General features: G+C 27.8%; 2 protein-coding genes across 3 annotated transcripts; one reads left to right on the plus strand and one right to left on the minus strand.

The window, feature by feature from the left end:
* Nucleotides 1–2,626: 2,626 nt before the first annotated feature.
* LOC103572503 (WD repeat-containing protein 20) lies at nt 2,627–14,105 on the minus strand. Of its 2 annotated transcripts, XM_014441334.2 has the most exons (5): nt 13,655–14,105; nt 13,150–13,563; nt 11,922–12,104; nt 10,424–11,833; nt 2,627–2,826 (listed from the first exon to the last, which is right to left on the minus strand). In XM_014441334.2, exons 2-5 carry the CDS (start codon nt 13,417–13,419, stop codon nt 2,761–2,763), a joined length of 1,929 nt encoding a protein of 642 aa, XP_014296820.1. In that variant the 5' UTR covers nt 13,420–13,563; nt 13,655–14,105; the 3' UTR covers nt 2,627–2,760. The 2 variants fall into 2 exon arrangements, with proteins under 2 accessions (XP_014296820.1, XP_008549359.1); XM_008551137.3 differs by lacking the exon at nt 2,627–2,826 and having other exon boundaries at nt 9,310–11,833; nt 13,655–14,104.
* Nucleotides 14,106–16,101: 1,996 nt separating this feature from the next.
* LOC103572502 (U3 small nucleolar RNA-associated protein 25 homolog) lies at nt 16,102–20,632 on the plus strand. The gene is made up of 2 exons (XM_008551136.2): nt 16,102–16,223; nt 16,635–20,632. The coding sequence occupies exon 2, from the start codon at nt 16,654–16,656 to the stop codon at nt 18,985–18,987; it is 2,334 nt and encodes a 777-aa protein (XP_008549358.1). The 5' UTR covers nt 16,102–16,223; nt 16,635–16,653; the 3' UTR covers nt 18,988–20,632.
* The last annotated feature ends 94 nt before the right edge of the window (nt 20,633–20,726 follow it).

Raw genomic sequence — 20,726 nt, forward strand, 5'->3', positions numbered from 1 at the left:
TTCATATTTATTTTTAAAAAAAATTTCATATCATTCTTCATTCACTTTTTTTACATCTCAGTTTTATATTAAAACATTTAATGTTAAGCTAAAAATTCTGCTATTTAAATTTTTAATTAATTTATCATCTTCACTTTATTTTTCTTCTCTTCACTTACGACTTTACTATAAGGCAATTTAATAATGGCGATTTGAATGTGTATTTAAATTAATTGATAATTACTAAAAATTTTATTAAATTAATTATTTCTTTACTTTTTTTATTTAAATAATTTTATGTTTTATTTTAAAACATTAATCAAAACTCTGGCGGATTCAAATTACGGTAAATTCCCACATTTTACCGTAAATTACCGCATTCTGCCATAAATTTCAGTATTTTACCGTAAAATGCCGTATTTTTGGGCAAATTTGCCACATGTTGCGGTTATTTGCGGCAAATGGCGGTAATTTGCAGTAAAAATGTGGCAATTTACGATACATTATAGTGAATTCTCATGTGGATCCCAATTACAGTAAATTACCGTAATTTACCGAATCATACTGTATTTTAGGCAAATTTGCTACATTTTATGGGTTTTGTAGTAAATTACAGCAATTTTCGGTAAAAATGCGGCAAATAATAGTAAATTGCAGTAACTTACCGTAATTTCCCATAATTTAAGGTATTTAGAAGAATTACTGTAATTTACCATGTTGACGTAATGTACCGTAAACTACAGTACTAGAAGCGAATTTTATGAAAGTTATGGCATTTTATGACACTTTACAGTAGTACACGGTAATTTACTGTATTTGTGGCATTTTTACCGTAAACACAGTATGGTTTTCTACTGTTAGTTTTTTAAGTGCAATATATTACGGTAAAATACGGTAATTTGTAGTCGAAATGCGGAAATTCACGGTGAACTGTAGTAATTTGCCATAATTTACGGTATTCGGAAGAATTACAGTAAAGTACCGTATTATAGAGCAATATGTGAAATTCTACGGTAAATTTACAGTATGGTTTCCCAAAAATACGGTATTTTTACCGTACCGTTGCAGTAAAAACAGTAATTTACCGTAAATTTATGGTAAAGAACGATGTTTTAGATCAAATACAGTATTTTTACGGGGAAATACGGTATTTTAGGTCAACGTAGGTATTTTGCAGCAAAAGTACGGTATTTTTACCGAATATTTGTAATAAGAGAACGGTAATTTACTACCGACCTTTGTAAAGCCTGCAGTATTTTACCGTAAAGTGTTGCTCTCTACAAAAACGGTAAATATGCCACAAATACAGTAAAATGCTCCGAATACAGTACATTAACATATATTACAGTAAATTGCCATGGGTTACAGTGAATTACCATATATTACAGTAAAATGCCACAAAAACAGTAAATTGCCATATATTACAGTAAATTACTATATGCTACAGTAAAATGCCAAAATTATAGTAAGTTACCATATGTTACAGTAAATGATCATATGTTACAGTAAATGATCATATGTTACAGTAAATGATCATATGTTACAGTAAATTACCATATATTACAGTAAAATGCCACAAATACAGTAAATTACCATATATTACAGTAAATTACTATATGCTACAGTAAAATGCCAAAATTATAGTAAGTAACCATATGTACAGTAAATTACCACGTGTTACAGCAAATTATCATATGTTACAGTGAAATGACATATGTTGCCGTGAAATGCCATATGCTACAGTAAATTACCCTATGTTAAAGTAAATTACTAGATGTGACGGTAAATTACTATAAAATGCTGTAAATTTTCAAAAATTTGCCTATAATTACGGAATTTTACGGTACACTACAGCAGTCCGATAAATGACTGTAATTTAGACCCGCATGTGCTATGGGAATTTACCGCATTTTGTGGGATTTTTACCGTAACACTGTAAAATACTTCACTTTACATTAAAATGCTGCAATTTTACCGTAATTATCATTAAGGTGTCACTTTGCGGTAAAAATCCGGTATATTTACCGTAATTGTTCTGAATACCATAAATTGTGGTAATTTACCATAATTCGAATTCGCCAGGAAAAAAATTGAATTAAAAAAGGCAACATAATAATAAAATTCTGTCATAAATTAATATATAAAACATCGATATATATGTATGTACATAAAATTTTCTTTGACATATTAACTAAGTTAATTAATGGAATGACGTATAAGAAAAAATATATGATTCTTTAGCTCATATTCAAAATCCTTCAGAACACATAGAATTCAAAAAAAAAATTTACAACAGTCATAACTATTTAATTATTAATTACACTTGAATCTAAGTGTAATTAATATCTGAAACCACAAGCATTCAACAATAATAAAAAATAGTACAAAAAGCATGTAAAAATTTTAATTATTAATTAAGATATTTTTTTGAGCTAGAAATTTTGAGTTTTATATTTTGAAAAATGCTTGTTCTTTTTTTGTTTTGTTTATTCAATTTATTGTTTGGACATATTAATCATTATCATTCTGCATATGAGTATATATATATATATATATATATATATATATATATATATATATATATATATATATATTTATTTCAAATGGACTTTAGTTTATTTCGTTTGTCAATTATATATAATAATATAATCGTCGATGTTGTGTCGGTGGTATAAATAATATTTCAGTCAATCGTGAAAAATCTTCGTAGACGTCATCATCTTCTTGTTTTCTTCTTATTGAAGAAGAAGAAGACGAATTGTTCATTGATATTTCCTGTGGCTATACAATTGTTCCTCCATTTTTACCAGGACTCACGATGTGTGACGCATTTATTATTTGTCCTGGCTGTTGAAAAAATACAAACATGCATTTTAACTTTTTATTTTATTTATACAAATATGTGATAGTCTGCATTAAAAAATACTAAGAGTTTGAAAATGTTTTTTAGCAGATTTCAGAATTTCAAATTGTGGAGAAAAAATAATTTCTTCGATCAAGAAAAATTGCGCAGAGAAAAATTTTTGGCGGGAAAAACTTTTCTTGGATCAAGAAAATTTTTTACTTCAATTGATGATAAAAAAAAATTTTTTATCGCGAGTAAAATATTTTTTGAGGCAAGAAATTTGATTTCACCCCATCTTCTTCTTATTAATTTTCATTAAAATTGAATGAATATTTTTAAAAATTAGGAGAGACAGGGGCAAAATGGGATATTGAAGAAAATAATTTTCGGAGACTCAAATATGGTTTTTTAATTTCCCGCTAAGAAAATTGAAAATTTTTAAAAATTCGGGAAGTTATTGACTTCACCTCGATTTGTGAAAATCGAAATTCCAACAGATGTTGACGTTTTGAGGTTCTGGGAAGCTATTCTGACTAAATTCAAGATGATCGAGTGTATGTATGCATGTATGTACGAATAGAAATATTCTGTAACTTTTGAACGGATGAACCGATTTTGATCTTCAAGTTGTCATTCGACGCGGCTTGTTATTTACTATAAACACTGAAAATTTGAGCTTAATCGGTAGGGTACGTTCGGAGATATTTCAAAAATAAAATTTTTTCAAAAATGTTTTTTTTGAATAACTTTTAATTCGATCGATGGATTGATTCCAAAATCTATTCAGTTCTAAAACTTTGTAAGCCGCGTCGACTGCTGCCTCAACAATCAAAATTGGTTCATTCGTTCAAGAGAAACCGTTAACGAAAGAATTAAAAAAAAAAAATTTTATTAGTATTTTGGAAATTTTTCAAAAACGACTAGGTAAATCAATTTCAAAATCTGATCAGTTGTAGAACTCAATAAAACGCGTCGATTGCCACCTTGAACGTCTCATCGGTTTATTCGTTCGAGAGATATCGTTGTAGAAAAATGGTAAAAAACGTTATTTTTTGAAAACAAGGCACACAAAAATATTTTCGAGCTCGAAAATTTATCTACAACAATTTTTCGAGCTCAAGGAGCTCGAAATGGGTGGGGAGTTTTGGGGCTGGCCCACAGGGTCAACCGACAAACCGATTTTTTTTTTTAAACATTCTGAGTGAATAGAAAAAATTTTCAGCTGCTGTAAAAAAAAATTTTCATATTTCGCGGGCAAAATGGGGACCTTAAAGGTGACAAAAATTCTGGATATTAAATAAATTTGGGCAAATTAAATTTTCTTGTAAGTAATTTACATAAAGAAAAATTACATTTCACATAATTATTGGATGCAGAGGAAGAAAAAAAATTTAAATAGTTTTTTTCAAAAAACAAAAGTCATTGACATTTTTCGACTGACACTTTAGATTTTTAAAAAAGTTTAACTACCGACTTTAAATTGGCAATTTTTGTTTGCTAATTACTATTTATTATTAACTTCAAAGTAAAAGATTTGAGTCAGTTTTAATTCCAAAGAAGATATTTTTAAAAAAGCAATTATATGTTGCTTAAAGTAATATATTCAAAAATAATTAAAAGTTAATTAAATTTAAAAATTAAAAAAATTTTTAATATTTTCGTTGATTATTGAAATACCTGAAGTAATTTGACCCGAGTTCTTTTATTGTAAATTGATAAGAAAAAAATCAAATTCATACTTCTTACAAAAATTTTCGAAAACACTAAAAAAAATTCAAAATAATGCTCAATTATATTTACATGATTTTGGAATCTTTAAAAAACACTTTTTTATTAAATTTTGAAAATACTCCATTTTGCCCCTCTCCTATACTTGTATATAAATTAAATATAGTAAATAAATTATATTTTTCATGTGAATAATTAGACTTTTTTTTTTAATTATAAAATTAAAAAAAAAATCTACAAGTAATTTTAAAATTCGTTAATAAAATTTATTTTCAAGGAAATCAAATTTTGGTGCTTTGTTGAAATTCATAAATCTAAACTAAATATTTAAATTTTTTAAAAGCATTTTTTAGGCAAAAATAAGTAAATTTTAGTATAAAGCATCAGGTTCTCAAAAAAAATAAAATAAAATAAAGTATACGTACCATGCGATAAAATGGAGCAGCAATTGACGTTATCTCGCAAGCACTAAAGCATCGCAAAACTCATTCATTTTAAATGTTTATTTTCCTCAATAAAATATCAAGTTCGTCTAATAAATGAGTCAAAAAATAATTAAGCGCAAGCATTTTTTAATTACAATAATTATATTAAAAAATCATTAATTATAAATTAATAATAATTATACAAGCATATATTTTTTAAAAATTCATAACAAATTATCATTAAATTAAAAAAAAAAAATTTATGACTACGCAAATAAATAAACAAAATTTTCATCAATTTGGCATCGAAAATTTATGACTTTATTTTTTATATCTTAAACAATATGAACATCTATTTAAACTTAATTAAAATAATAATTAAAAAAAAAAAGAAAACAATGATTTGGGTTTTCCTTTTTTTTTTTTTTTTTTAATTATAAATAAACACGCATACGGCAAAAATTAAACAAGCAGGAAGCAAGCAGCATTTCATTTTAATTTTATTTTTGTCTGTTTTTTTATTTAACTAGACTATTTTTTTTTTATTTATAAACAAACAAAAGACAAAATTAAATGTCACATTTTTAATTTTTTTGGGAAAGTCTCGTTGCATAATTAATTATTTTTCTACATTTTATTTAGTTTATCCAATCTGACTAAACTAATCTAAGTTCTAAATATAATATATATATAAAGGATATTGGAGGGTGGAAATAAAAAGGGGCCTGCCCTATAATTATTAATTAGTAATTATATATAAAAATTCTTGGTACACTGAGAGAAAAAAATTCGAGGTGGGAATTTAGTTCAAATCGATTTCATCAACTTTATAATAAAAGAGATTTTTAATTATTTTTAACTTTTTAAATTAGTAGATTTAAATCGAAAAAATTATAATTAGATTTCAAATATTCAATTTTTATTTATAGATTGAAAATTATTTTTTTGTAAATTCGTGTCTGATCTGATGAAAAGAGATTTTATATAACTATATACAGTTATATATGAATTATATACAATTGGATAGAGGTAATGTATAATTATATAAAATTTTTATATAATTATGTATACTCTATACGAATACATTATGTAATTATATAAAAATGTATATATTTATATACAATTATATAGAGTTGTATATAATTATATATCATCTATACAAATACCGTATGTAATTATATACAATTATGTAGAATTGTATATAATTATATAGACTTATATATAATTATATATTTTATATACAAATGTATATATGTATATATATGTATGTATGTACACAATTATATAGAATTGTATATAATTGAGTATACTCTATACTAATACATAATGTAATTATATCGAAATGTATATCTTTATATACAATTATATAGAGTTGTATATAATTATATATAATCTATACGAATACCGTATGTAATTATACACAATTATGTAGAATTGTATATAATTATATAGACATATATATAATTATATATATTTTCTATACAAATGTATATATGTATATATATGTACACAATTATATAGAATTGTATATAATTAAGTATACTCTATACGAATACATTATGTAATTATATAGAAATGTATATCTTTATATACAATTATATAGAGTTGTATATAATTATATATAATCTATACAAATACCGTATGTAATTATACACAATTATGTAGAATTGTATATAATTATATAGGCTTATATATAATTATATGTATATTCTATACAAATGTATATATATGTACACAATTATATAGAATTGTATATAATTAAGTATACTCTATACGAATACATTATGTAATTATATAGAAATGTATATATTCATATAAAATTACATAGAATTGTATATAACTATATATAATCTATACCAATGCAGTCTGTAATTATATACAAATGTATATATTTGTATACAATCATATAGAGTTGTATATAATTATGTATAGTCTATACGAATACATTATATAATTATATAGAAATATATATATTTGTGTACAATTATATAGAATTGTATATAATTATATATAATCTATACGAATACAGTATGTAGTTATATACAAATGTATATATTTATATACAATTATGTAGAATTGTATATAATTATATATAATCTATACGAATACAGGATGTAATTATATACAAAATATATATAATTTTATTTGCTTGCTCAATACTAAGAAAACAATTTGATTTCGTCAAAAAAATATTATTAGACATGTCTTTTTTTATCTAATGTTCAGATTAGTTTCGTACCTCAACAAACATTTTTTGTATAAGTAAATAATTTTACCCTCCCTAGGATTCAAACCCAGACCGATCGAGACTTATAACCTCGCGTTAGCGCGCGCAGCCACGATGGCTTATTGGAAATCATGTTTTTAATAAACTCTTAAGTTATTCATCGATGTCTGTCATCTTAAATATTAATTTACACAACTAAACAATAAAATTTAAATATTTAATAGTTTATAGAAGTAGCTCTTGAAAAAATTAATATATTTTATATTTTTATCAAAACCAATGAGAAATTTCATTTTGTTATAAAAACAAATTTTTTTCAGTGCAATTATTTTTTTCTAATTTTTAATTATATCTTTCTTCAATTCCTTTTTTTTTTCTTAACCAAATAATTTCTCTGGTTTTTAATTGTAATAAATTTGAGAACAAATCAACTAAATTGTCGAAATATTTGCTTGCCATTCATGCTTCTAGAAATTTATTACTAAAGTGAGCAAGTTTTTTTAAAATAACAATCAATTTAATTTTCAAAAAATTACTTATTTTGAGTATTTATATACACAAAAAAAATTACTTGAATTTAATTTTTTTCTCTCAGTGTAGGCCAAAAAAAAGTTGCAAAATATATAATAATAAATACACAATTCATCTAATCTAATTATTCGTGCGACTTTAAATTATTTACTAATAAACTATTTAATATTTTTATTATTTTCCATGTATGTAATTTCTTAATGTAACAGTGATACGGTAAGTAATAAATATTTTAACACGTAGAAGATCTTTAACGCTCTATTTCCACCCTCCTTAAAATGGCACGCGATCACACACGTAAAAAAAAAATTAATAACAATTTTGGTTTAATGAAAGGCAAATTAATTAAAATTTTAAATTTACAAAAAAAAAAAATTGAACACTGGTACGCATTTTATTAATACCTAGTATATATTTTAATACTTAAATGCACAAAAAATATGTATAAATATTTTTTTATTAAATAATAATAAAAATAGTATTGAAACATTTTTTAAAAATGATTTTTTTAAAACAGTAAAGAAAGAAAAAAAAATTTACAAAGTAAAAGCGCTACAGATCTTCTATTTTAATTCAAATATAAATATATTTACTTTGAATATGTATATATATACTAATTCATTTATATATTTTATGTTTTTAACATAAAACGCACTTGGTACGATAATTTAATATACAAATGAATAAAGTATTGTGATAATAGTGATAATAATAATTGATAATTAATAATAATAATAATAATAATTAACAATAGAGAATTAAATTGGTGAAGCTTTGACAGTAATTATTTTGCACTGTAAAAATTTACTGAGTGAATGCGGATTAATTACGGAGTGAAGTTTGAGCTTTTAATTTAATTAAGTCTCTTCGGGATTTTTTCTTTCCCATTTAAATAACAGAAAAAAATTTTGTTTTGATTTTTTTACCTGGCAGTGGATCATTGAATAGATAAGCATGGGATATATTTTTGTAGGGAATTAAACGCTCTACAAAAAAAGTCTCATTATTTTTTGATAAATTTATGTTCAAAAGTTATTGGAGCTCAAGTCAATTTCCAGTAAATTTCGAGATCTTTTTACTTTTCCGGCGAAACTATCAGACTTATGACAAAATGTCATAGGACCTTTTTTGTAGACAATTTTATTTCCTACTAATTATCTCTGATAAAGTTTTTTAAAATTCCGCATTGTTTTCTAGTTATTTCCATTTTAATGTCAAGCTCTAAAAAAAGTAGTGTTTTGATAGATTTCGAAAGCTTGAGATTAAAATTAAAATAACTAGAAAACACTGCGGAATTTTGAAAAACTTCATCAGAGATAATTTGTAGGGAATAAAATTGTCTACAAAAAAGGTCCTATGACATTTTGTCATAAGTCTGATAGTTTCGCCAGAAAAGTAAAAAGATCTCGAAATTTACTGGAAATTGACTTGAGCTCCAATAACTCTTGAACATAAATTTATCAAAAAATAATGAGACTTTTTATGTAGAGCGAGTAAATCCCTACAAAAATATACCCTGAGATCTATTCAATGATCCATTGTCCAGGTATAAAAATCAAACCTTTTTTTTCCCATGATATTTAAATGGGAAATCAAAAATCATGAAGAGCTCAAACTTTACCAGAGTTTATTTTAAAAATAAAATTTTAAATTCAAGTAGCTGCGGATTAAAATAAAATCTAAAATCACTCTGTTGAAAAAAAACTTCTATTTACTCCATATACTCAGTAATTTTGTCTTCAACTCCTGAACTCCGCGTGAATTCAAATTAAAATCCGTAATTACTCCGAATTAACTCCCAATTTTTTATGATACTGAAGTTCGCTGACGTTTTATAATTTTTGGATTTTTTTCAAAAATAATTTTAATCTTGCACTTGTAGTTTTTTAAATTTCCTACACATGCATTTTTTTCTTTCAATAAAGTTGTTGAAAAAAAAAATTCGAAAATTGTTAATTATCTGTTTACCCCATAACACTAAAGTCAGCCACCATTTAATAATTGTTTTCTCAATGATAAATTCAAAAAAAAAATATTTTAAAAAATTGCATTTGTAGTTTTTTTAATTCTCTACACGTGCATTTTTATTATTTTTTTTTAAAATTCATTTTCTGAAACAAAAATCCAAAATTTTTAATTGTCTACTAACTCTATCATCCCCGAAGTCTTAAAATTTTTTGATTTTTTTCTAAACGATAAAATGTAAAGAAAAAAATATTTAAAAAAATTGCACTTGTAGTTTTTTAAATTTCCTACACATGTATTTTTTTATTTATTTTTTTTTTGCAACCCATACGTTAAAAAAAAAATTCAAGAATTATCAATTGTCTGTTTACTCCATGATACAGTTAGCCGACTTCATAATTTTTTGATTTATTTTTTAAATGATAAATTGTAAAAAAAAAAATATTTAAAAAAATTGCACTTGTAGTTTATCAAATTTCCTACACATGCATTTTTTTATTTTTTTTTTTTTGTAACCCATTCGTTAAAAAAAAGAATCCAAAAACTTTGAGTCATCCGTTACCTCAGAATCATAGTTTTTTACAGTCCACAAATAATAATAAAAAAATAACATCTAGAATAGTTACATCAGAGATCATTAAGTCGCATGGAATTAATATTTGTGTGTAAATTAGTATGATGATGTGGTCTGTGCAAGGTGCTGCTTATGGTAAGAGGACCTACCATATGCCCAGGTCTTGCCCACGTGTACACATATCCATCCTGGCACGCAGTGACGAAACAATCTTCCCTAAATACTAGTTCAGTCAATCGTTCGTGTGCCAATTTTTTGCACACAAGCGGCTCCAGTACCGGGCACTCATCGAATCTTGGGCACCAAGCTGTCCCGATTAATCGCATCGGATCGTCCATCACAGAACTGGATTTTTTATTACTACCACCTATACTACCACCGACACTATTTAAATTAGTCGTGTTCGTATTATTACTACTAGCTTTATCCCCACTGTTAACCACTGAATTACTATTATTACTTGTGCTACTTGATCTCATCGTCAGACTAAAATTTCTCTTATGATTATCACCCTTGTTACGTTCACCGAACCCAAGACCAGCGAATCTTTGGGTCAATGAATTAACCGTCGAGACAGCGGTATTGCTGGTGCTATTGTTCGTACTACTGTCGGAATTATTATGACTAACAGTTCCATCTTTACTAAAACTTATATTGTTCATATTATTATATTTCATATTGTTCGTAACGTGATTAGACGTAGTGCCATTCCCGCTGCTCAGAGTACCCGATGACGACAGCGTACCCGAACCAGCGGCTGATACTCTCTGCTTAGCACACACTGGCTGTCTCAGCACGTCCTCAGTTATGTCCCATAGACACAGTTGTGTGTCCTCTGACACACTACCAAGTCGGTAACAAGTACCCCCAGGTACTCGTAGTTCTGAGCTGCAGGAGTTTCTGTTCGAATGAATTCCTTGGGAAGTCGTCGACAGTCTATTGGATTTATCACTAAAATTATTATGATTATTGTGTTGCTGATGCATCGCTTCGTCATCTGATCCGGAGAAGTCGCCGTCGGCTTCGCCGTAGCAGGTAGTGAAGGGGTCGAATGCGACGACACTGACCCAGCTGTGGTGACCCTGCCCACGGGCGACCACTCGCTTTTCATGAAAGCTCCATATTGTTACGAGATCATCCTCACCTCCGACGACGACGTATCGTCCGTCTGGGGACCAGCATACGCACAAAAATCCACCGAAGTAACTGCGAGCTGACCCGACGAGTTCCATTGTGTCGTAGTGGAAGACACGGAGGAAACCATCCTGGGAGACGACGGCTAAATTTGTACCGCAGGGACTGAAGGCGAACTCGTTGATGCAGCAGCCCTCGGCGCCGATCACCCATCTGTACAGAGGGTTCCTCGTAGACTTGGTCTTGCATGTATGAATGGCGTATCCATCACCGGATTTAAATGGCTGGTAATGTGGTGAGGTTGTCCCGCAAGGAAGTTCCCAATTGTATAAATAAAGTTGACCAGAACTGTGGGACACGAGGAATAAATTACTCGACCCCGGTACCCATTTAATGCAGGTCACTTTTGTTTTGTCTATAAGCCTCTGTAAATATTTAATATGTTTATTATTTATTTGAAATATATCGGGGACTATATACTGACATTTATTTATTATTTATAATATTTTTTACCTCTTCATTGTACAATTTATTCAGCTCTTTTTTTATTGGATCGATCAGCTGAATTTGGCCGGTGGAAAATCCTACGAGGAGCGGTGCCGTATCGGCGGTCGCTGTTGTCTGGTTGAAATTATGACACGTTGGGTTTGTTCCTTTGTATAACTTTTTGTCGACTGGTTTGTTCAGGTCCACGGCCTTTAAAAAAATTTTTATTATTAATTTTGGATTAAAAATATTTAAGATACTGGTTAGGAGACGGCTGGTTTTGTGGGTTTTTTTTTTTTTTTAGATAAATTGTGAAAAAAAAAATATTTTGAGAAATTGCACATGTGGTTTTTGAAATTTTCTACATGTGCATTTTTTTATTTTTTTTTTTTTATTGATTTAATAGTCGCGTAATTTTAGGATCGTAAAAAATTAATTGATGCAAAATGATACTCAAGTTAGCAGACAAAAATTTTTGAATTTTTGCACAGGAAATGAATTTTTAAAAAAAGTAAAAAAATGCACATGTAGAAAATTTAAAAAAGTATAAGTGCAATTTTTCAAAATATTTTTTTTTTGACAATTTATAGTTTAAAAAGAAATTCAAAAATTATTAGACCGCTGACTACAATATCATGGAGTTAGCAGACAAATATTTTTGGTTTTTGATTCAGGAAATAAATTTAAAAAAAAAGTAAAAAAATGCACATGTAGAAAATTTAAAAAACTACATGTGCAATTTTTCAAAATATTTTTTTTTTCAATTTATCGTAACAAAAAAAAAAAAAATCAAAAATTATTAGACCGCTGACTAGATGATTCTGGAGTTAACAGACAATTAAAAATTTTTGGTTTTTGATTCTGGAAATAAATTCTTTAAAAAAGTAAAAAAATGCACATATAGAAAATCTAAAAAACTACATGTGCAATTTTTCAAAATATTTTTTTTTGTAATCTATCATAAAAAAAAAAAAAAAAAAAATTAGGGCGATGACCAGTACAGAAAAAATCCATAAAATGAATGACCCGGAAATAAATATCATTCACTCATAAATAATAATTAATAACAAAAAAAAAATAACACATATATATATACATATACATGTACATATATTTTTATCCAACTAGGTGTGGTATGATGAAGAAAAGATGGAGTCAGCCATCAATTTTTAGGTTATGCCCAAAACGAACAAACTTGAACCCAAAAAAAAAACAAATATATGAGTATCAATAATTGTAAAAGTAACCAACAAACCTTTTTGACACCCCGGTAAACGTAAACGAAGAGTTCCTTGCCGAAATTAAAGCACATTCGGTCACCAAGTCCTTGTGCCCCCGTGGGGTCGGCGGGATCCGGCAAAGTAACAAATGACACCCTGACTGATGCACTTCCTCTGGTGTCCGTATTCCCCACACGATTAGGACGTGAATATTCAGACAATGTCATCAGTTTGTATGTTCCTTCCCTCGTGACAAATTGTGTTTTTAAATCCTCTTTCCCCCCGCCGTCCAACTGCACAGCCATCTTACTACCAGACTTCCAATTCCAATGGAAGAGCTCATGAGAAAACTTTTATTATTTTACTCAATTAATTATCTCTATTTTAAATTTCATCCACAAACTTTAAACGTCAATAAACCTCTTTAACAATTCACTATTTTACTCCACCTGCGTAATAAATTTTAAATTTTCAAAACATTTAAATTTAAATAATTTTGTTTTTAAATTTAAACTAGTGTTTATTAAATTAATTACTCACTAACGCTCTCTTAACCATATCTCGCTGATAATTCATTTGTTATTTAAATTATTGTCTGATAAATCACAACTCCATTTAAATTTTTAAAAATTTCACATTTGGTTTTTTTTTAAATAACTTTGATACGTCTATAGTGATGGTGTCTCGACAACTGGACACTCGTTCACGAGTTCCACATACATGTATATGTATTAATATGAACACTATATATTTAATATATGGACCTGTCGCTTAATTACTTTTTTCTTTTCTTCAGGTTGCGTTTAACTGCGACTTGGAGACTTAGACAACTAGACTTCGACTTAGACCATTAGACTTTTTAAATTGATGTAGTCTATAGTCTATAGTGTGTTCTATATATTGTGTGCTGTCTATCTACACTAGCTAGATGTTGCTCCTGCAGTTTACGTTGTGTTGTTTCTGCGCGCGCATATTTTTCTCTGGGTTTTACTCTCGTCTGCTTCAGCTCTACGGTAAAAAAAAAACTAATAAATAATATTCACTTCTAATGTTATATATATATATATATATATATATATATATATATATATATATATATATATATGTATGTGTATATGTATGTATCTATAAAATGTATGTTGATGACTATGTCAAGATTAATGATAATGATGGAATATGACTATGACACAATTATTGGTATATATTGTATATTTATATATATATGATTGTGGTAAGTGATAAAGAGATAAAAATTTTTTTATATTTATTAGTAATGTAAATAACCGGCGAGAGAATTATTAAGTGGGGATGATTAATTAATCTTGTTTACTACTTCCTACTTCCGGTAATAGACTCTGTTAGAATGTAGCAGAGTTTTAAATTATTAATATATAAATTGAATGATAAAAAATGGGAAAATGAAAAAAATGCACATGGTGATTTGAAAATTTTGTTAAGAAGCATTTTTTTTATTTCATTCGATTTAGATTCTGATGTTTTTAAATTTTTAAAATTGGCGCGGTGATGGCTAAGTTGAGACAGTTAAGAAATTTGGGATTTTCTTTTTGAAAAATGAATTTTTGAAAAAAATAAAAAAATGCACTTGTAGAAAATTTACAAAAGTATAAGTGCAATTTTTCGAAAATATTTTTTTTTTGTAATTTGGCATAAAAAAAAGAATCCAAAAATTAATAGATGTCAGCTGGTTTCTATATCACAGTTTTTAGAAGTTTAAAAAAATGATGGAATTTAAAAAAATGCGCGCGGATTTTTATTGATCCAAATACGCATTTTTCAAATTTTCATTCTTATTTTTTATTTGTTTATTTTAAAATTTTGAAAATTGACACTTGTCAGTTATTTCAACGACAGTTAAGAATTTCGGGATTTTTTTTTTAAATTATTAATTTTTTAAAAAAACTAAAAAAATGCACTTGTAGAAAATTTAAAAAAGTATAAGTGCAATTTTTTAAATATATTTTTTTTTTGTAATTTGTCACAGAAAAAAAAAATCAAAAAATTATTAAACGTCAGCTGATGTCAGTATCACTATCATGAAAGTAGCAGACATCAGACAAATTTAAAATTGTAAATGAGTAGAGTAAATAATTACAAAAAAAATATATACAAAAAATGCACTTATCAATTTCAAAATTTCTTAAATATGCATTTTTTTTTTAAATTAAAATTTTTTAATTATTTACCCTATTTATTAATAATTTTAAATGTGCCTGATGTCTGCTACATTCACACTCATGTCAGTATCACAGTTTTTTAAATTTGAAATAATGAAGTTTTAAAAAAGCGCGCGGATTTTTTATTGATCTACACATGCACTTTTTATTTTTATTTTGACATTTTATTTATTTAAAAAATTTAAGAAATTCCCACTTGTCAGTTACATTCACGCTCATTTTATTATGGCGCTGAAAGTAACAGACAATTGAAAATTTAAATGTTTAATTATAAAGCTGATTATCATAAAAATTTTCAAAAAATAAACACAAGAATTTCTTAAAATTCTTCACATGGATTTTTTAAAATTTGTCTGTCAATATTTACTTCCTTTAGTAAAAATATTTTTTTATTTATTTTTAGATTTTTATATTTTACAAGCTTATCCAGTATTTATTCATAAATATTTATATTTAAAAAGTATTATTTTTTAAAATCAAATATTTGTTTTCATAAGTTTTATATTTAATGACTTTATTTTTATCTATTTATTTGTTTATTAATTTTTATTCTCTAATGATTACTGAGTTTTTTTTTTTTTTTTGTAAATAAAAATTTGTATTATGAAATGCAATATTTCTTAATACATATATTTATTAAATATATGTCGTGATAAATATAAATAAAATAATATATCGCAGTGAAAAAAAAAAAATTTGAATGTCTTTAATATTTAAATATTTCCCGCGAAAAAATGGAGGCTTTGTTTTTACCACGTGGTCGAGTAAAAATTAATCGAACATAACCTTTTTTAAATTGTAATAAACAGAAATAATTTGTCACGTGTTAATTAGATAATTAATTAATTAAATTTATATATTTACATATTTATATGTCCTAAGTTCATTTGAATAATATATATTTAATGTCACATGTAAGTAATTAAAAAAAAAACACTAAATTAATTATACTGAAATTAGTCAACGTCTAACTTTTTGATTTTTTAAAAAATGATAAATTTTAAAAATTGCACTTACAGTTTTTTAAATTTTCTACATGTGCATTTTTTTATTTTTTTTAAATTTACTCCATTTATTTATAATTAAATTTGATGGCTTCAAACTCATAAACAAAAATTTTTGATTTGTTTTTTTTCAACAAATAAATTTTAAAAAAATGAAAATAAAAAAACCCACATTTAGCAAATTAAAAAAACTACAGGTGCAATTTTTTCAAACATTTTTTTTTTAAATTTATCATTTTTAAAAGACTCCAAAAATTATGTCAGCTTCAGTATCTCATTTTTAAAAGTAAACAAAATAAAAAAATGTATGTACTGTTTCAGAAATATATGTGATATAAAAATGGGGTATGGTAAAAGACCAGTACGTGGTGGTAAGAGAAAACTAGACCGTCGAAATTCAAAATCAGTTCCAAAGCCAAAAGTCAAAAAAGGCAAATTTAATTTACGCGAAGCTTCATACGTCAAAGAACGCGATGCTAAAAATGCAGAGATTGAAAACCGAAGAAAAAAAATTGAAGAAGAAGAAAAAGTAAAACAAGACGAAGAGACATCCGATGAAGAAGAAGATCCCATGAAGACATTGATGTCAACTTTTTCTCTTAAAAAAAATTTTAATGAAAATAAAGTCGTCTCTGAATCAGAATCAGAATCAGAATCTGAAGTTGAAGATGAATTAAAAAAAAAAACTGAGATGAGTGACAGTGCTGATGAATCAGCAAATGAAAGTCAAATAAAATTAGATAAAATATTAGATGCTGGTAACAAAGAAGAAGAAGAAGAAGAAGAAGAAGAAGAAGAAGTTGATGATTTTAAATTAACAATTCAAGAAAATGAAGAAGATGACGAAACAGCACGTGAAGATTCCGGTATCATAACTGACCCATTTTCCCTCCATTTAATAAATGATCTATCAGATGATTTGTACACCTCAGTGTCAAGTCCCAAGCCATCTACCGAAACCCATCAGTTAACTTGGTCAGCTCTCGGTAAACTTATCGTCCAAATTCCCAAATGTAATCCAGCTCCCGATACTAAGTCTTCAAAATCTTTGGACTTTATAAAAGAAGACAAGAGATACACAGAGCCAGGTACTATTCCCTTGTCGATCCGCGAGATTGATTGGAATAAATTGCACATTAAGAATCAGATCCAGAACAACATTACCAAAGCTAATTACAAAAACATAAAAGACGATTTGGATTCGAATCCCAGCGCGCTGACCCCGACGCAGAAGGAATTATTTTCCATAGTAAATAATTATCAGGATCTGCTGTACTGCGAGCGGACATTCGACAACGAGAACGAAATCATGTTCACTTATTGCCTGCACACAATAAACCATTTGCTGAAAACGCGGACTAAGATTCTGCACCACAACGCCAAGTTATCAAAAGCAAATTCACTAGCGCAAATACCCGACGAGTATCGCGACCAAGGTCTAGTTCGACCCAAGGTTCTTATCATCGTCCCGTTCCGTCATTCGTGTCTGAAGATCGTCGAGCTGTTGATCGAAATATTAATCGGCGACGACAAAGGCGGCTCCGTCGTTAACAAGAAACGTTTTCTTGACGAATTTGCAGGGGGAGATACTCTGAGAATGCCGAAAAAAAATCCCAAGCCAGAGGATTATGAGAAAACTTTCAGCGGGAACATTGACGATACTTTCAAAATAGGAATCGCGCTGACGAAGAAGACTTTGAAGCTCTACTGCGACTTTTATTCGTCTGATATTATAATCACGTCGGTGCTGGGGCTGCGGATGCTCGTCGGCGCCGACGGTGAAGAGAATCGCGACTACGATTTCTTGTCTTCCGTCGAATTATTGATCATGGATCAGTGCGATTTATTTTACATGCAGAATTGGGACCATTTGATCCATGTTTTGAATCACTTGCACTTACAGCCGAAAGAACTAGACCATGGCACAGACTTTTCCCGGGTCAGAAGCTGGGCCGTCAATGGCTGGGCTAAATATTACAGGCAGACTTTGATATTTTCCGGTGTTCATTTACCGGAAGTTCATTCTGTGTTTAACAAATTCTGCCATAATTACGCGGGAAAAATAAAAGTCATGAACCCGGTGTCCGATGGTTCGATTTGTCGGGTGATTGTTCAATTGCAGCAGGTGTTTTACAAAGTAGACGCTGCTAATTACCAGCAGGCAATTGACGCGAGGTTTAATTTCTTTGTAAACAAAATTTTGCCGCAGTACAAGGACAGTATTATGAACCACACGTTGATTTTTGTACCTTCTTACTTTGATTACGTCAAGTTGAGAAATTATTTTAAGAAGGAAGATTTGAATTTTGTGCAGATTTGCGAGTATTCGAAGGACGCGAAAATAGCGCGGGCTCGGGATATGTTCTTTCACAGCGACGCGCATTATTTGATTTACTCGGAGCGTTTTCACTTCTTTAGGCGCGTTACTGTCAAGGGCATACGTCATTTGATATTTTACGCGCCGCCGACTTTTTCAAATTTTTACAGCGAAATGTGTAATTTTATGCAGGAGGCGAATCAGAATCCGAGAGCTGGCTCAGATAATAATATGACTGTTACGACATTGTATACGAAGTATGATAACATGCAATTGTCGGCGATACTCGGTACTGAGCGGACGAGTAAAATGATTGGGTCTGATAAAAAAATACACATGGTTATGACGGGAGAGTAATTATGTAAATTTATTTTTATGAATGTAGGGTGGTTAAAAATTAAATTTTCTCAGGTGTCATAAAAAATTTTTTAGTGAAAAAATACCTGGGTTGGCTTTTTTTTAAGTAAAATGAACACGTGCCGACGATCAAAATTTTGCGATACAATCGCGTTTTTTTTAATATCTCATGAAATATGCGGATTAGAGGAAAAAGTCATGGGAACAATTTTGTAGGAAATTAAATTCTTGACAAAAAAGGTCATATTCATTTTTTTTATAAAATGTGTATTTATGAAGATATTTTAAAAAAACTTTTTTTAGATCTTATCAATGGGTTTTAAGGATTACAAATTTTGAAAATAAAATTTTTCTAAGTATATAGAAACTATACAAGCATTAATGATTGATATGTTACGAGGTACAAAGTTTTCTACATTTAAGAAAAAACGTTATTTTTAACATTCGTAATTCTAAAAATGCTCAATTGATAAGATCTGAAGTTTTTTAAAAATATCTTCGAAAATACACATTCTATAAAAAAAATGAATATGACCTTTTTTGTCAAGAATTTAATTTCCTACAAAATTGTTCCTATGGCTTTTTCCTTTAATCTGCATATTTCATGAGATATTTAAAAAAAACGCGGTTGTATCGAAAAATTTTGATCGTCGGCACGTGTTCTTTTTACTTAAAAAGAAAAAACCAATTCCCCAGGTATTTTTGCACTAAAAAGAAGCTTTTTATGGGGCGCCTGAGAAAATTTAATTTCTAACGACCGCCCTAATGGATATATAATGAAAGGCCAATTGTAATAATGCAACAGTTTTTAAGGGGGGAGAGGGTCTGAAATACAAAAAAAAGAGGATATTGTGATTTTTTTTTTCAGAGAAGCTTTTTTCTTAAAATTTTTAAAATTTGTGACATGGTTAAGCATCACTCCAAGAATATTCTAGGAAATTTTCATAAAAAAATAATGAAAAATAAGCCAGTGGTAGTGGGGAGAGACGTGTCACAAAAAGTCTCTATGCCGAAGGCAGGATAACTCATGACTGCATCTGAAATAAAAAAACTAATAAGATTCCTTTAGTACATAAGTTTGATGGATTTGAACGAAGAAATAAACAAAATATTCATTTTTGAATTTTGGTCAAGCTGCAATAAAAAAACTCTGATTTTTCCCAAAAATTCCTCCTTTTGTTTAATTAACAAATAAGTAGTTAATGAAAAAAAAATCCTTCGTTCAAATCTAAGATAAACTTGAGTATTAAAGAAATCTTTTTTTTTTTTTATTTCAGATGCAGTCATGAGTTATCCTGCCTACGGCATGGAGACTTTTTTGACCCGTCTCTCCCCACTACCACTGGTTTATTTTTCAATATTTTTTTATGAAAATTTCACAGAATATTCTTGGAGTGATGCTTAACCATGTCACAAATTTTAAAAATTTTAATAAAGAAGCTTCTCTGAAAAAAAAAATCACAACAAATTTTTTTTTGTATCTCAGACCAGCTTCCCCCTTAAATAATTGAGTGATCAATTATTTTATATGCTTGCAAAAGTGAAAATAAATATATAGATGTACATAAATGTTAAAAATATAAAAATTATTTAAGTTAATAAAATTTGAATATAAAAAAAATTTATACTCATTCAAAAAATTGGAATTTTGATAATTTTTATTTTCTCAAGTTTATTTTTTAAAAAATCATTCGGTCAATATTTTGAATCTTAACATTAAAAGTTAAAATAATTGATTT

This window comes from Microplitis demolitor, chromosome 8, assembly GCF_026212275.2.
Source record: "Microplitis demolitor isolate Queensland-Clemson2020A chromosome 8, iyMicDemo2.1a, whole genome shotgun sequence".
NCBI lineage: Eukaryota > Metazoa > Arthropoda > Insecta > Hymenoptera > Braconidae > Microplitis > Microplitis demolitor.

Excerpts from the sequence above, each read along its gene's own strand:
- LOC103572503 (XM_008551137.3), bottom strand. The coding sequence starts at position 13,419 with ATGGCTGTGCAGTTGGACGGCGGGGGGAAAGAGGATTTAAAAACACAA. Across the intron at positions 12,105-13,149 it reads TTTACCGGGGTGTCAAAAAG|GCCGTGGACCTGAACAAACC; the intron begins GTTTGTTGGTTA and ends ATTTTTTTAAAG. Across the intron at positions 11,834-11,921 it reads ATAAATTGTACAATGAAGAG|AGGCTTATAGACAAAACAAA; the intron begins GTAAAAAATATT and ends AAATATTTACAG.
- LOC103572502 (XM_008551136.2), top strand. The coding sequence starts at position 16,654 with ATGGGGTATGGTAAAAGACCAGTACGTGGTGGTAAGAGAAAACTAGAC.